Source organism: Scardinius erythrophthalmus, assembly GCF_964197995.2.
Source record: "Scardinius erythrophthalmus genome assembly, chromosome: 7".
NCBI classification, from domain to species: Eukaryota; Metazoa; Chordata; class Actinopteri; order Cypriniformes; family Leuciscidae; genus Scardinius; species Scardinius erythrophthalmus.
Window position 1 is genome coordinate 36,529,016 of NC_138227.1, and position 16,853 is coordinate 36,545,868.

At 39.8% G+C, this 16,853-nt stretch overlaps 1 protein-coding gene across 2 annotated transcripts in view; it reads right to left on the reverse strand.

Annotated features, from left to right (window-relative positions):
- The window catches only part of brwd1 (bromodomain and WD repeat domain containing 1), a 39,242-nt gene that overhangs the window by 8,517 nt on the left and 13,872 nt on the right, over nt 1-16,853 (reverse strand). For both annotated transcript variants that reach the window (XM_081369692.1, XM_081369691.1), the window contains 19 exons: nt 15,133-15,234; nt 14,889-15,042; nt 14,679-14,813; nt 13,331-13,459; nt 12,973-13,198; nt 11,877-12,062; nt 11,569-11,752; nt 6,082-6,172; nt 5,850-5,990; nt 5,693-5,766; nt 4,938-5,160; nt 3,978-4,094; nt 3,790-3,897; nt 2,814-2,938; nt 2,400-2,482; nt 2,198-2,309; nt 2,062-2,123; nt 1,693-1,848; nt 237-357 (listed from right to left, as the gene is read on the reverse strand). In XM_081369692.1, coding sequence (XP_081225818.1) covers nt 237-357; nt 1,693-1,848; nt 2,062-2,123; nt 2,198-2,309; nt 2,400-2,482; nt 2,814-2,938; nt 3,790-3,897; nt 3,978-4,094; nt 4,938-5,160; nt 5,693-5,766; nt 5,850-5,990; nt 6,082-6,172; nt 11,569-11,752; nt 11,877-12,062; nt 12,973-13,198; nt 13,331-13,459; nt 14,679-14,813; nt 14,889-15,042; nt 15,133-15,234 — 2,529 coding nt within the window. The remainder of the gene's footprint in view (nt 1-236; nt 358-1,692; nt 1,849-2,061; nt 2,124-2,197; nt 2,310-2,399; nt 2,483-2,813; nt 2,939-3,789; nt 3,898-3,977; nt 4,095-4,937; nt 5,161-5,692; nt 5,767-5,849; nt 5,991-6,081; nt 6,173-11,568; nt 11,753-11,876; nt 12,063-12,972; nt 13,199-13,330; nt 13,460-14,678; nt 14,814-14,888; nt 15,043-15,132; nt 15,235-16,853) is intronic.

The window sequence follows — 16,853 nt, forward strand, 5'->3', positions numbered from 1 at the left end:
ATTGATCATTTCATTTTTTGGGTGAACTAACCCTATAAATATTGGTGATTAAAACCGACTACAAGTTGATAAGACTATTTGGTATTTTTTGCATGGAAAAAAGGCAGAATGAACATTGATTAAAATGTCTACTTTTGTGCACCATGAAAAACTAACGTCACACAGGTTCAGAAAGTTGTCTGTATAATTTGATACATTTTTATTTTTAGGTGGACAATACCCTTTAAGTTACAAACCTGTAGAACTTGTGCTTGAGCCGCAGTTTGATGGTGTTCAGGTCGGTGGGATATGCAATGACAGCACAATAAGTAGGATACTGAGCAAGGTCGACCGGACCAGAGAAAGGAGCCGTGATGTCTGTTCAAAAGGACAGAAATGACATTGATAAGCCAGAGGGTAACATTTAAAGGGTTAGTTCACGCAACAATGAAAATTCTGTCATCATTTACTCACCCTCATGTCGTTCCAAACCTATAAGACTTGACTCGTTCAACTTCGGAAAACAAATTGAGATATTTTTAAAATTCTCTCATCAACATTTTCACGCTTTAAAATGTACATTAAAAAAAATCGAAAAAAGAAACCAAATGAATTAAGTGGTATAATCCAAGTGTTCAACAGATTTATTTAGGCTTTTATTCACCTTTAAACATTGATCAACGCACATTCATTGAGCACATCAAATACGGTAAATGGAAGCTCAAAACACGAGTGAGAACCATTGAGGTCTCTTCAGACTTGGATTATATCGCTCTTTTCATATGGATTACTTTTATGATGTCTTTATGAACTTTTTGCAGCATTGAAAATGTTAACTACATATACTTTCAATGGATGAAGAAAAATTATGAATAACAAATTGTCCAACAAAGTACTTGTGGGTTTGAAACGAAATGAGGGTGAGGTAAAAAATGACCATTTTAATTTTTGGGTGAACTAACACCTTTAAGTCCTTGTAGACCATCTAAATCTGATTTGCTTAAAGGTACACTTTGTAATTTATGTGTTAAAAAATAAACTACATCAATCCTTCCAAAATACATTTGTCTTACCCTGATTCCCTATGGTAAGCAATTAGCGTTTATATTTTAGACCTGACAGGATGGTTTTCACAGGAAATTGCGAACATGTCACTCGCCCGTGATTGTTTCGTCATATCCGTAAATAGAGAGAAGTTGCTCCGGCTACTTTGACGCGTGTCTGGTGTGGGAGTGTCATAACGAGTAACAACGAGTGAGAAAGCTTGACATGGATCAGCTAAATCTCCAACCTCCGGGGAATCACCCGTTTTAAACAAACGCCGAACAGAGGAGAGTCTGCTGGTGAAAAGGGAACGCGACAGAGCTCGTAATAAAACAAGAACCAACATTGGATTGACTTTTCAGAGATGGCGAGAACTGAAGGATTTGAAATGTTGTATAATCGACGTGATGGTGTTTTTTATTACTCAACATGTGAGTAAGCTATTTAACTGAACAGATAAACTGCCATATGTAGCTCTCTAACAGAGAGTCCGACAGTCACGCAGCGCCGAACCACAGCCAAGACAAAAGGTCTTCCGCAAAATGCATGCAGTTTTGTTTGTTTTTTAACCGCTAGCGGAACAAAAGTAACATAGTGTACCTTTAAAGAAATGGCCCAAAATTGATAAAGATAATGTAAAGAATAGGATAACTGCAAAATCAAACGCACCCACAGTCACAAGCTGTTCTATGCCTGCAATGATGCGTGCGCTCTCTTGGTCTCGACCCCTGTCCCCCCATTCACCCCCCTGAGGTTTATAGAGGATGTCGATCATCTCCTCATCCGTCACTGGCACCCCCGCACCCTCCGACTCCGGCTGTTCAGCTGCAGCGCGGAAACAATCAATTCAATAAACAGACCATTTGCTTTATTAAAACACAATAACAAAATTACCTTTCTGTAAGAAATGCAGGAGTAAACACACAAAACAAACAACCTGAATTTAGCGCAACGACTGCTGATTTGCAAATTTGATCTGAGCTGCAAAAACCCTACAGTGCATCTGGTTTAAGCTAAAGCTCAAGTGGTCAGAAGTACCGTTTTCAGGAATAGCTTCCACATCCCATGGACTCAGCTTTTCTGTCTCGCCATTGTCCCATCTGCAAAGTCAGAAAGTTAAAAATCACAGCCAATGCCTAAGATCAATGTACCAGCTCCCAATAATTGAGCTTACTTGACTTTGAAGCACTGAAAATGGCTGTCGGGATACTCGGACTGATATGGTTCCTGACAAACTATGGTCCCAAACCACCAGGCGTCATCGATCACGGAGCGAAACCGATCATCTACAGAAAAAGAACAGTCAAGACTGAATTGATGCAGGGTACCAAAACAAACTCTCTCAACTCTATTCTCAGGTCATGCCTCATACTTACTTGATGTCCACACTCTGCTCCGCGCCTCGTCGTAGCTTTGACGCAGCACCAGAAAATCAATTACATCCGCCATATCATGATATCTGGGGGAAAACGGCACCAAAACAAACATTTTTGCTTAAAAATCAACCCAAAAAATCTGAAAGATAACTTTAATTTTATAGCAGATCTTGTCCACAATGTTGGGTAGAAACTGATTACATGTAACTGGATTACGCAATTCAGATTCAACATTTATTTTCTTCTTTTTCTTTCTATTTTTATATCAAAATGGTATTTATAAGGGTATTACATTACCTAAAATGTGTAATGTTATAATTGTGTCACTAACCACAATCTTCATTGGGTAATTTGTATTTAGTAATGGACTAAAATGTGTATGTAATCTACCCAGCACTGCTTGCCAGCACTTACTTTATGGAAAAGGTTCGGTCTGTTATTTTGCCTGTTCCAGGGTCAATCTGGGTCAGCTTCAGACAACATAGGGTTGGAGGGCAGACTTCATACTTGATCCCTGTTATTTTCACAAACTCTTGGTCCTGGTAAAAACATATGATTTATATTTTTCACTGCCAAACTTGCTGAAAACATTAAAGGTTAGCTTTTTATAAAGAAATGTTCATGGTTAAATACAAGGAAATAGAACCATAAAACCAGCATCTGTAGCCTGTTGTCGGTCACTACAACAAATAAATGCAGACGAATAAAAATAGCCTTGCCGCACTAGCTATGTTGCGAATTAAACTTTGCATTTGCGGAAAACATTTGCGGATAAAGCATCGTTTCCATCCCATGTGCTCAAGGGAACAAAACCTTTACTTCATGGGAAACTGGCACAAAGTATCATTAATAGAATAATACATTTGTTGGAACAGGTGAAGTCAGTGAGACTTTCTTATATAATTGAAAATGCAATAAATGCCGTCATGTTATCTTGCGTTCGGATTCTGGTGTTTGGGAATGCAATCATGCAGGACAGTTCTGGCTTGGTTCTACCAAATCATTCTGATGAAAGACTTTGGGTTAGGCATTTCAGCACGACTAAAACGGTATTTTATATGGTGCGCGATGAGATTGGTTCACATTTTATGGGCATGTTTTCTTACCGGATAAAAAGTGATCCATCCTAATTGAGTGCATACATTTTTAACACATTTTATGATTTTTTAGAGCATTTTGGCATATCCATCCAGTATAATTTTAATGCGACATCCCAGAATTTGCATAAAAATGTGTGGATGGAAACATAGCTACTGACAAGTGATGCATCTAAATCTACATACTGTTAAAATCAGCACTTAAAGTGCTTCTTATTGGAAGCACTTATGAATGCATCCAATAAGAACAGTTGTATAATAGTAAAAGTGTCAGTAAAATCCCAGTATCATACTCTTAACTCCATCTTCTTCCATGGCAGTCTGTCTAGGTTAATGTGGTACAGTTTTGTCCTACAGACCGTCTCCACATACGCCGCATGACCCTGACAAAAATAGATGACCTGTGAACAGAAAAAGAGACAGTGGATTTAGACATGGATCAGTTATACTTTATTACAGACGAGAGGAATGTATTCTGTACCTCGTCTCCCATTTGAGGGACGAAGGGGGACTTTCGGGGAATGACGTCAGTAATCCATGCTGGGGGACGGAACTCGTTTGAGATCTCTCTGTTAATGGGTGGCCTCGGTTTTGGTGGCTAAGGATAAGAAAATTAATTGCACTGAATTTAAAATACGTTTTTCAAACCATTCTTTCATGAAGACAAAAATTAAGTGCGAGCCAGCAGTAAAAATGCCTCTCCAGAATTACAACTAAGGATTTCAAAAAGTACTTCACAGTACCAAGTTGATATTTCATTTTAAAGGATCAAATAAGAACTTGTGATAATGACAGTAAAGGCCCCGATATACTTCAAGCTAAATCGAGCAACTAACTGGTGTGACGCCATCAGGACACAGCAAAGTTCGTTTGGAGTTTGTTTCAGGAGTTTGAAAAAACTTTTTCAAAACAAACTTTCCGGAAAAGTTTCCTCCGGCTGGAAAACACCTTCGTACTACCGTTGGAATACGGTGAATACATAATAGAGATGTGGCTCTGAGGTTTCGCCTTCTTTACATGGAAATCTTCTCCGGTTCATTTCTTCCGGTCAGAGATCAGCGAGTAAAAACATCCAAAACACCCCGGAGAGCCGCTTTATAGTAGAAAATGTTTTATTTCATGTTTAATACTGTAGAGCTGTTTGATTTAAAGCAACCTATTGCATAAAGTGGTACATAACTGGAGAGCAGAATCTGATGCTTTCTTAACTGCCGTTTTCTCACCGCTGTTATTTCTGTTGTGTTTATTTTGTTACTGAGAGAGATAGCATTAATCTAAACACTGTCTCAGCAGCATGGGCGATGGGATGTTCGCCAACAGTATACCGCTGGTCACAAATTTTCAACTTCTTTTTACGCCTGTGCAAAGAACGAAAAAGTACTTTTCCGTGAGTATATCAGGGCCTTACAGTAATGGATGTGCTGTATGGCCCTATTGACACCTTTGGCATTTTGCTTTTGGCCTTCTTGTGCTTTCGGGGTGAAGCCATCTGCTCCTCTTCATCTAGAGTCTGGTCCTCATCCGCTGCCTCTTCGTCCTCCTCCTCCTCTTCCTCAGAGCTGCTGATCCTGCGGGTAGTCCTACGTCGGGAGGATGGAGACGTGGACCGTCGCAAATTTATTCCTGCATCTGCCATCCAGTCGGAATAATCACTGGAGGAGCGGCTTCAGTTATGAACAGAGAACAGCGTACATCATGAATATGTTAGCGATGACAACATGAAATTAAATTACTATATGGAAGATTTATCAGTTTAAGGGAGTAGCTTATTATTTTGTCACCAGCAGGACCAAACAGAATTCCAAAAATGAGCATTTCCACGTCAACCATCTGACCTGGTTTTGCATTCACACTGTTCCTTTGAAAGTGGACTCAGATTAATAAAATCGAGTTTCACAATATAACCAGTTACTCTTTGAAACAGTACATCTAAATGTATATGTAAGTGATAAACAACAGCTAGCTGTGCATTGATTTATTTATTTTTAAACACTTCAATTAGATGTCATAATGTTTTTTTTGAGTATGAATAAAAATGGCCGTGACAGGCATTCAATCTTTAAGTGAACTTTTTTTTTTTTTTTTGGATTAACTGAGGAATTATTGGAAGCAAATTTTATTGCAATTCTGCTTGGTGCCACTTGCAGATATTACACACTTCCATTTTTAAAACAATTATGGTGGCAGCAAGAGTACCTTGAACTATCACTCCTCCATTCCTCTTCATCCTCATTGGACAAATTAACATCACTGCCCTCCATTTCACTGTCCTGCACCAATAACACAAACACACATCATTATTGACATGTCTGATATGACAGAGTTTTAAAAAATAAATTAACAAACGCTCAACCTCAGAAGATGCTGTCTCCTCCCCTTCCTCACACGAGTACTCGATGTACTCTTCAGCCAGACTCTCTTTACGCTGCTGGTTTTTCTGCCGTTTGCGTGACTGCGCACGTTTGAGACATGGTCCTTCCTCGTCAGAATCATCCTATGGGCAAAATCATCCCACCTTAATGACGTTCACTCAGTGTTGACAGATTAATAACCATAATGCAGTTCATAAGGAGAAAGAACCCTACCCTGAAGCTGGCGTGGGTCACTCTTCTTTTCTTGATGTTGTAAAGGTTGACCTCCTCATCTCCCTTGGCTGTTCTGAACGACTCCTGCGCCCTAAAAGAAGAAGCCATTGCATTGTTAAACAGCTTGTCTGAATGCTCTAATAACCAGGCTTAACTTAACCACTGCCACCAAATCAACACCAATATCAGTCATTTTTATTGTACGATAATTGACATGGACTTGCTGCATCATGTTGTTGTTACGGGAATGCTTCCAGCGAGACCAGTGTCTAAAGCACGTGTGAAAACATGCCAATTCTATTGGCTGACAGAGGTCAGATGATTCAGCGTAGCACAACAAGACCATAAAAGGGCCCCTATGGCACCTACATGGATTACCATGTCTTCAGGGGCCGGTTTCACAAAGATAGACTTTGACTATGGCTTAGATATAGTTGATAGTCAGACTTCAGATAGACATCTAAATCAGACCGTTTTGATCACAAAGCACTTGAGACTCTATCTTAAGTAGGACTACACTGCAATGCATTCTGGGTAAAATAAGACACTTATCAAAACAAAAAACATGGCGGATTGAGTAAGCGCATTCAACCGCTCAGTGCAGTTTACCCCAGCGGAAAATATGTGTTTGTTGGAGGAGTATAACAGTTACAAGGACATTTTACTTGGGAAATTTAGCAGAGAATGTAGTAACAAGAAGAAATGTTTAAATTATGAGCAATTTTCCCTTTTCTTTTGGCTGTTTGTAATGTAACTGATTGTTACTGCTGGTTGCCAAGGTAACAGAGTCTTAGACCTAAGTTAGCCTGGGGGTAAGGTGTCTAATTTTTTTGGTCTAAATTAAGTCAGTCTTTATTTTTGTGAAACAGTCTAACTTGCATTAGACTAGTCTATGAGCAAATTTTAGACTTGTCTAACACTATAGACCGGTCTAAAATAGCTTTGTGAAACCGGCCCCAGGAAGCTATTGTCTGATTTTTTTATGTGAAAGACATTGTCTATTTTGTGTCATGTTAGAAATTGTAACATGTCAAAAGGACAGTTTAGGAGTTGTGTCCTCGTTTTTAAACCAGGGACGACACGCTTGAATTGTGTGTGATCTATTATTAGTAGCAGAGCACACTCTGTCAGCTCTTGAGGGATCCGGCTGCCCTCATTGCGAGCGCTTCCCTTGAGAGATGGAGCCGGGCATCTCTCCGCGTGGCTCGGATTCTGCGTCTGCAGAGGCGGTGCAGAGTCTTCGATCCTGGGGATTGAAGGTTGAGTTGGCAGAGGCGGAGTTTGAGACAGGTGCTCTCGCTCTGTCCCCAAAAGGTCACTGTTTTGAAACTGGAAGCTTGCTCAGTGATCTCTTCTGATCAAAACGAGGACCTATTATTAGCTGCATCAGTTAGACTATTTTAAGGTGACGTAGTTACACTGTATTAACTCAGATAAGTAAAGAGTAGGCTTGCTGCGATAGTCGGTGTTACCAGTGTTAATCTGCAACACCGGTTACATCACTTGCCCACCAGCGAGAAGTTGAGCTTCCATAGGACTTAGTTTAAAATGCACGCTCTGCGCCAGTGGACAAGCACCGGAAGCGATTTAAAAGAGAGTTGGAAGAGCTGCTTGAAGTTGTGACCCATGCAGTGGCCAAGTTGAATCTAGACTGGCCAGAAGAGAGACGTGAAGTAGCTTGCAGTAAATTTAGATGAGCGCTCCTTGTAGATATGAGTCTTTAACCCTACAATGTTGAATTACTAAACTGTTGTGGGTTCACAAAAGCACGGGCATGGGGCGATGCTGAAGGTGGAAAGACGCTTGCAATGGAGAGGTCCATCCTTGCCATCCAGACCATGTAGAGTAACATCAGGTCTGTTTGGCAAGGCTTAAGAGGCTGTGGGGGCAGGCTGGTGGGTCACTCCACATAATGGCAGTTTTGCAGGCCTGCCAAGCTGACCTCTTAAAGGAGCTGGACAATGGTGAGGAATTAGGCCCCGAGGAAGCTGGATAACTCCACAGAGCTACAGATCTCACCATCCGCACCTCAAAGTAGAGGGCTGTTCAATGGCTGTCCTGGTTGCCTCAAAGGAATCTGTGGCTGAACCTCTCGGAGATTAAAGAAAAAAAACAAAAACATTTTGGGCTCTCCGATTTCCCCCACTGGCCTGTTCGGTGGAGCAGTAAATACAGTTGCCGACAGGTTTCAGGAGGCAAGAAGGCAACTCTCACTCATACGTTGCACACATTCTCAGCCATCCAGGTTTAAGATGGATCTAAGGATCATCTTCGCCTCTCTGTTGGCTAAAAATCGCATGTCCGAGGCCCACAGGAAACTTTAGTGCTACCCCGCTACTCATGGTGCTTCGAGGAGCAGCAGTCTCCGGTGGGGTTTCTGCTTAATCTCCGCTCAGAGATGCTGGCGAAGGGTGGCACCCACTCCCTCCTCAGAGGGTGTTGGGGCCCATAAGGTTGTTAGGGCAGTCAGCCCCCCGAACAGGGTTGGGCATTCCCCTCTCAACGAGTCCCCAGCCGATCTTATTCAGTCGTTCCCTGCAAACAAGCGGTTTCATGGCACAGAACAAACTGACCTACCCCCTCTTTCAGGTCAAAGCAGAAACATTTATTCCACTTTCAGACTGCCGGCGAGCTGTTTCAGGGCCTTTTGACACTAGTAAGTGTCTGTTCTGAAAGAACAAAGTTCTTACAAGATTGTATTGCCAACCTCGCCACCTATGTTGTTTTGAGGGTCAATCGGTCTCTAACAGATTTGTCGCACAATCTACGCTCAGCGATGCTGCCAGAGTGTCGCCAACGTAATGTAGTACCCAAAGTACCCAACTCGTTTTGTTCAGTTGTTCTCTGAAAACAAATCATTTTAGAGCAGTGAACAGACTGTTCTCCCCTCAAAGATGTGAGGTTGATACCTCTGTTTGCACATGGCAAGATAAGGCCATCCTTAAAAATATTTTGGTTTGCAGTAACAGCAAAAAAAAAGAAAAAAAGGGTCGGTAGGTAGGTCTTTATTTTTTTATATATATATAAAATAATATAAAAAAGTATATTTTTTTAATAATAAAAAAAAATCGGGGTCGGGGGGGTCTTGAGAGAACATTTTTCACCGATGTCTAGGGGCTGTTTACACCAGGCCACTTTGCGTTTTCTCAGATCGGATTGCAATCTGATTGATCAAAACGATTCAATTATTTACACCTGGTTACATAGATGTGTGTTGTTGTTTTTTTGCGGATATAACCGATCTTCAATTCCCGCTATATGCAGATTTAATGCAGTGCACCGAAAGCAACAGTTATTATTTTATTGGTCAACAGCTAAAATTTCTGAATCAAAGCCCGCAATAAGAGAAAGCGTAAACAGCCCTGGTAAGATCATTTCGTTTCTTTACATTTAATAAAGATGATCGTGTGTTAAGCGTCTGCGACTTACTTTCACTTTGATTTGCGATAGCACGTTGATGCTTAGCTTCTCATCTGCGGCGATGCGTGTTGCAGTAGCGTCGTCATTACTGACTAAAACATGACATGTAGCCTATATAACACGCTTTCACATGTTTATTTTTTAATAAACCATATTCAACAACATATAAAAATGAAATAATCTTTAGAGTAAAGCCGCAGCCATCATTACCAAGCGCGAACCATTGACAGTGAATGAAACGGAGCGATCTTAGCCTGCAGGCCGTAGTGTGACATGCGTAAACCTGGTGTAAACATAATGACGCGCCACGAGTTTTTATTTAAAAGAAAGAACGTAGCTTATGTTTGTATGTATGTCTAAGCAATTTATATTCACAATACTTAATAACTAATATTATTTTATTGCATTTGTATTAGTTGTTTGAAGAGTTAAAAAAAAATTGGTCGGTCTTAACGCAAGTTTACAACCGGCAAGTCGGTCGGACTAAAAGGGGAAATAAATAAATAATTGGGTCGGTACTAAATTGACAGGGTCGGTCGGGTTACGGCAAACAAGAATATTTTTAAGGATGGCCTAATGGTTTTACCTGGATCCTGCAGTTCACAGACAGAGGTTTCAGGATCAATTCATTGCTCTTCCACCTCATCTAAAATTCTATGCTTAGTCATGATGTTAACCACAAGCTTAGATGCTTCTGGGTTAATAACTTTTGCTCTGTAAATCTATGATTGCCTTTCACAGCTTGGTTGGGAAGATATTTTAAGAGCTATAAGCAATGCAAGAGGAGGACCGAAGCTCTGCTTTAAGGCTCATGATGGTTTGCAACCTATATATTTCACTGAGAAGATCTTTGTAGTGTGGTGTTTGGTTCTGCCAACCCTGGCCAACTATATGAATAACTTTTGCTCACTAAGTCTGTGATTGCCTTTTACAACTTGGTAAGGCCGGCATATGAAGCAGAAGGCCTATAGCCCCGCTTTCTTTGAGACCCACTGTGGTGAGTTTCTTTGAAGTCCAGGGCTTGGTTCTGCCTCCCCCGGCCAAGTAAGTGAATGGTTTCTGCCTCGAGAGGGGATGATCTTATAGGGTCTAATCATTTGACTAAGCTTATTAGACCACTCAGACTGCTAAAGCTCAGTATACTGCTAACTCTCACTTTTTATCAGTGGATCCAGTGCTGTGGCGGGCTGGGCTTTCCTGCACACTTTTAAAACGCATGGTACGGACATGGTTTTTAACACTCGGCTCAGGTTCCTTTAGCTTAATAGTTTTTGCTCACCAAGTCTGTGCTTGCCTTAATTCACAGCTTGGCTGGGCAGGCATTTAATCAGTATGGTGGCGTGGGTATTAAAGTTCCCCTAGTGTCAACACCATAAAACAACACTGAAGTTCCCTTAAAAGGTAATGTCTCAGGTTATGAATGTAACCCGGTTCTCTGAGAAGGGAACGAAACATTCGGTACCGGAAAGGTTTTTAATTATTGCCCTAATGTGAAACATTTTAGGGACACAGTCAAAAGTGAAGGGACACAGTTGAAATGGAGTTTTTAAGGACTCTTAGGTTAATGTGTAAATACAACATATGTAAAAGAAGGCATTAAAAACAAAAAAATATGAATTCAATACTTGACAAAGGATGTGCACGTGACCTTTCCAGCGTGATTACGTAATGCGTGAAGTCGTGGACACGCATCACAGCTAGTCCAAGATGAGCATTTGTGTTTAAAAAGTATATACATTATGTTTTTTAGAAACTGACAGATCGTTTTGCTAAATAATTTGTCGGCTGGGATCGTGTAGAGCCTTTGAAGCTGCACTGAAACTAATGGGGACCAACAGGTTGAAGGTCCAAATTGCAAAGTCCACTATATGGAGAAAAATCCTGGAATGTTTTCCTCAAAAACCATAATTTCTTTTCGACTGAAGAAAGACAGACATGAACATCTTGGATGACATGGAGGTGAGTAAATAATCAGGAAATTTTAATTCTGGAGTGTACTAATCCTTTAATGTGTACACAAATAAAAAAACTGAAGCAAATAAAATGTAATTAATAAATAAAACTCACCTGTAGCCACTTGTGGTAAGATCAGGTACCACCACCCTGCGCCTCCAGGCCTGAAGGTCCCTCTCTGTGGCCATCTGACTGCGTGGAGCATTCTGGTGCATCTGCCGAACTCCCTCTACCTGTCCGCTGCGCCGCAAACCCACGTTAGGTGGAGACTGCACCTCCATACGCTCGTTCACCGACACTGTGCAATCAAACAGCAATATTAGAGATGGAGTGGAGATTAAATTGCAAATCGACTTCTAACGGGTGTTGATCTAAGAGTACAATGCTGTGATTTAAATGCTGTGATTTCAATGTATGGGCACCTCTGCGGGGAGTTCCTGGCTCTAGCACACGGGCCACAGCAGGAACGCCACCCTCTCCCTGAACTGAAACATGTCTGTCATGATGCAGTTGAAGCTGGCGGATGGCAAAATCCAGGGCGCTGGGACGAACCTCCTCACTCTCCGCAGACTGTTGACTGATCACCTGCTCCACCACCTCACCATCACCTGAAACACGATGAAGGTCCATTCTCAAAGGTGCAAATCAGAAACGCTCAGCGAAAATATATAATAGACAAAAAATAATTTTCAGTAACACCTTTTTTTTAAGCTGACAGTTACATGTTGCAAATACTTACTATAGAAATGGCAGTAAATTATGCATAACTATAAGTTACAATTATAAATTCTGCAAATTTCAATCATATAGTAAGTATATGTAGTTAATTAAAAATACTCAGTACTTATTTGAGTAATTACACTGTAACATCACCTTAAAATAAAATGTAACTGAATTGTCGGTTTTGGTGAAAATCATTGATCTAATAAGCGCTTCTCTGATGGTGCGCAAGATAATAAACAGGTAAGATCAGAAAACGTTTCTTTTTTCTCAAATTAGTATTCCATGCCCCTGTCACTATTTATTCATGTGCTGAAAAGCAGTGTAATAAGTGATATTATCTTGCGGAAGTTTTGCGTTTAATGAGCTAATAAAATATTTCGACTCAAATCAATATTTTGTGTCTAATTATTATGCTTCGCATTGGGGGTCCTGATCATCAAGTGGGGGTTTATTCTGCAATAACTGGATGGAAATACATAGTCATTAAAAGGCTAATATAAAGCATTAGTCTTATGTGCAATTTGAATTACTCAGTTTTTATTATTGATTTTTAAATACATTTGATTAAAAACTATAAACTATCTTTTGTTTCAGTTTTCAACTAAAAGTTAAAACTTTAATTTCAGTTCGGTAAAATTTCATTTTGGTGCATCACAATTCTTTTAATACAATAGAACCGGTTCTGAAACTGGTTTTTCAATGAGCCGTTTACAGTGAACCCTGTGCATGCTAAAGCTGCCAACAGTGAACTATGGATACATTACAACAATGTTATGACAACAGTAGGGAACTTACTTGTGGCGACATAACCCAGTTGAGGAACTAGATGCTCATCTGCAATGTTTTCTCTTCCTGGGACCAGTCTCTGGAATCTGGGAGGGTGAGGGTTCCCATCCACGTCCACCAGGAAGGGAGGAGGCATCAGGTGTGGAGCCTGCTGGGTCTGCTCATCCAGGACAAACCCATTTGAGTCCCGGATCAGCGGCCGATAGTCAGTGTGGAAAAACATCTGGTCTGGAAGCTACGGATCATTTTGGAGACATAAATTAAAAGATGGAGAAGTTATATTTAAGAACTTCAATTGTTTTATACTAGCCATGCAATAGACGTGAATTGATCAACTTCAGATTTCTCAACTAGAAATCATACAAACCTTTTCATAAGGCTTAGAGCTCCCAAAGCCAAAAATAACCAGATGTCCATGAGAGTCTGTCATTGCAAAGCGATGCCCATCTTGGGTGAACTTACAGTCAAACACAGCACCATGTCCTTGACCTTCAATCTACACCACAGAAAACACACAAAAAATGTGAATGTCAAATAAATGAATGATCATCTTTACAGGCCTACAGTAATATTCTGCTAAATAAATTGCCAGTTGCAATTTAAATAAATAAATAAATAAATAAATAAATAAATAAATAAATAAATATATATATATATATATATATATATATATATATATATATATATATATATATATATATATATATATATATATATATATATATATATATATATATATATATATAAATGTACGCACAAATTGATCAAAATTGACAGTAAAGATAAAGGTTTATAAGTTACAAAATGCTGTTCTTCTAAACTTTAAACTCACCAAAGAGTCCTGAAAAACAATTATCATGTTTTCCACATAAATATTAAGCAACACAACCGTTTTCAAAATGGATAACAATCAGAAATGTTTTTTAAAGGAGGACTCTGGTTATTTTTAACATTGAGCTAATTTTTTTGTAAATCTGGAGTGCTGTCAGTACAGAGAACAACGACAAAAATCGGTGTTGCCTATTCCATGTTATCCTCTTTTTAAAATTTGCACCCTGTTGACTTCAATGGGGCAAGTTTTAAACCTGCTTTTAGCCTCTTAACATCCTTGATGTGTCATTACAAGTGCACAGGTCATGTGAGTGAATTCCTTCAGAGTGAACATGGTGAATCTCCACAGTAATCGATTGCCGAGTTCACGCGCGTGATCATAGGTAACTAAACCTATGCGCGTGAACTCGGCAATCGACTACTTTGGACTTCAACCGAAAAACAGGATGTAAACAGGTATTTGCGCTGGCTTAAATAACATAATTTTTATACATATCTTTCACATCTACTGCAGTCAGATCCACTCGTGTTCACTCAGAAGGAATCACTCACATTTTCTGTGCACTTGTAATGACACATCAAGGATGTTAAGAGCCTAAAAGCAGGTTTAATACTTGCCCCATTGAAGTCAACAGGGTGCAAATTTTAAAAATAGAATAACTCTGTGTAGGCAACACCGATTTTTGTCATTGTTCTCTGTATTGACAGCACTCCAAATGTACAAAAAAATTAGCTCAATGTTAAAATTGACCGGAGTTCTCCTTTAAAAGTCGCTAAATAAAATGAATGGTTACTGACTATTAGGGGGCAGCCCAAGTGCACACTTGCTGTAGCGGCTGTACAAGTTCTGGAAATAATACTAAAAGATCACTGGAATACTCTACCATATTAAAGTAATGCATGGTATTAATGCCTCTGATGAGGTCCCATATGAAGACATTCCCATCATGGCCCGCAGACAGCATGATGCGAGGGTCATAGGGATGTGGCTCCAAAACATACACCTCGGCCTCGTGACCCTGTGAGGAGGGGAAGAGAGATTCATTCAGCTCTATACAGCAAAAAAGGATCTGTGCGGCAGAAACTGGTCTTACTTTAAGGATATGTAGCAACTGTCCGGTGTAGGAATTCCACACTTTGAGAAGATAATTGTTGACGGCAGTAATGACCGTGTTGTCATGGCGGTCCCAGGACACCATGGTGACTTTGGGTTTGAAGAAATTTTCATCCTCTGTTAAAGGTGCAGACCTTCAGGAAACAAGGAAGAAGCAACTTCATTATCAGATCGAGTCAGCGTCAAGGAAACATTTGTTTGAGTTACCCAGATGTTTTCCATACCCTGGAAGAGTGGCAGACATGTTCAATAAAATGCTCTTCCATTGGTGTTTCTGATGCAGGCGCCATATACGAGCGGTGCCGTCTCGACTGCCACTCACAAACCTAAAAGAGATATTAATGAATAATAAAACAAAGAACAAACTGAGGTAAAATGACAGTAATGCACCAAAATGAATGTACAGAAACAGAAATACGGTTATATTTAGCAAAAAGAAATGTAATAAACAAGATTACATTTATTTAATAAAAAACATTAAAATAAAAAACGAGCTGCATTTAAACCACAGAAATTGTGATCTGAAGCCCTGTAATATGCAATATAGTGCATATATTTAGCAAAAAGCTCATCTCAAGAATAATTTTTTCCAGCTAACTATCAAGCTAAGGACACTGGATGGCTTTCCTAAAGTAAATGTAACGGCACATGACTGTTTACAAGCTGTTTTATTGATGCCTTTCCGCGGCTGAAACACTGACGAACTGTGTGTGCATAGATCATAAAAAAGCCCAAAACCCCAATCTTGATTAAATTAGTTTATTGTTGTTATTATTATTTTTGGATTTTTCTATTGTTATATCTGTTACTGATACTTTTCCAGTGATATCTTTATTATCATTATTTATTGCTTTTATTATTAGCATATCTGTTATACTTTACAGCTACTCTGGTTTATATGCTTCCATTCCCACTAGAGCCCGACCGATATATCGGCAGGCCGATATTATCGGCCGATATTAGGCATTTTCAAAACTATCGGTATCGGCATTTATAACGGCCGATAAATTAATATTTCAAAAATAAAATAAAAACGGACGAAACACTCTTCAACCATGTTATGAGGGTTGCCGTTGTATAGTTTGTCCACCAGAGGGCACTCTACACCGTCCCTGTTGGCAACACTCGTGTATAACGCGCCACACATTCTGCAACCTGCTGATCCAGCCAGAGTCGGGCAGAGAGAACCGCGAGTGAGATCAGCAGTGAATTGTGTTCATGGTGAGTTGGTAACGACTCACGAGACATACATTGCTTGAATAACAATTAAAAGAACATCCCTATCAGTTCTCTTAACTCAAATAAGGATGACAAAATTCGTGACTCATGTCCAGTTTTGCTGCGGTTAAATAAGCCGAGAGTGAAGCGGAACAACGCGACGTAGGCTATATTCACATAAAATGTTAACACTGCAGTTCACAAAAGTTCATAATGTGCATGTGCTTTAATGCTTTGTCGGTTAAACATTTAATTTTAAATGCTGATGCGCTGTTCTAACGTGTGCGTTTCTCAGCGCGTACATGTGAAGCTCACATGCACTAAAAGCCTTTCTAGTACCAGCGCCTGGATACTGGACTAAGTTATCTTTCGAGTATTATTGTGCTAATACTGTTAAATACACTCAAGATTTACATAAACAATGTCGGTTGTCCGCTTGTCAAATGCGTGTACATTAGACGTGTCGTGCTCAGCTCTTAAAGAGACAGTAGCAAATGTAAACACATTGCCGCTTGTCCTTAAAGGGATAGTTCACCCAATAATAAAAATGATCTCATTATTTACAGGCACTCTAATGTTGTTCCAACTGTATTAATTTCCTTCTAATATTTTTCTAATATTAATAGTTTGAAGAATGTGGGTAACCAAACAGCTGGTCCCCATTGACTTCCAAAGGAGAAAAATATACTATGGAAGTCATTGGGGTACATCAACTGTTTGGTTACCC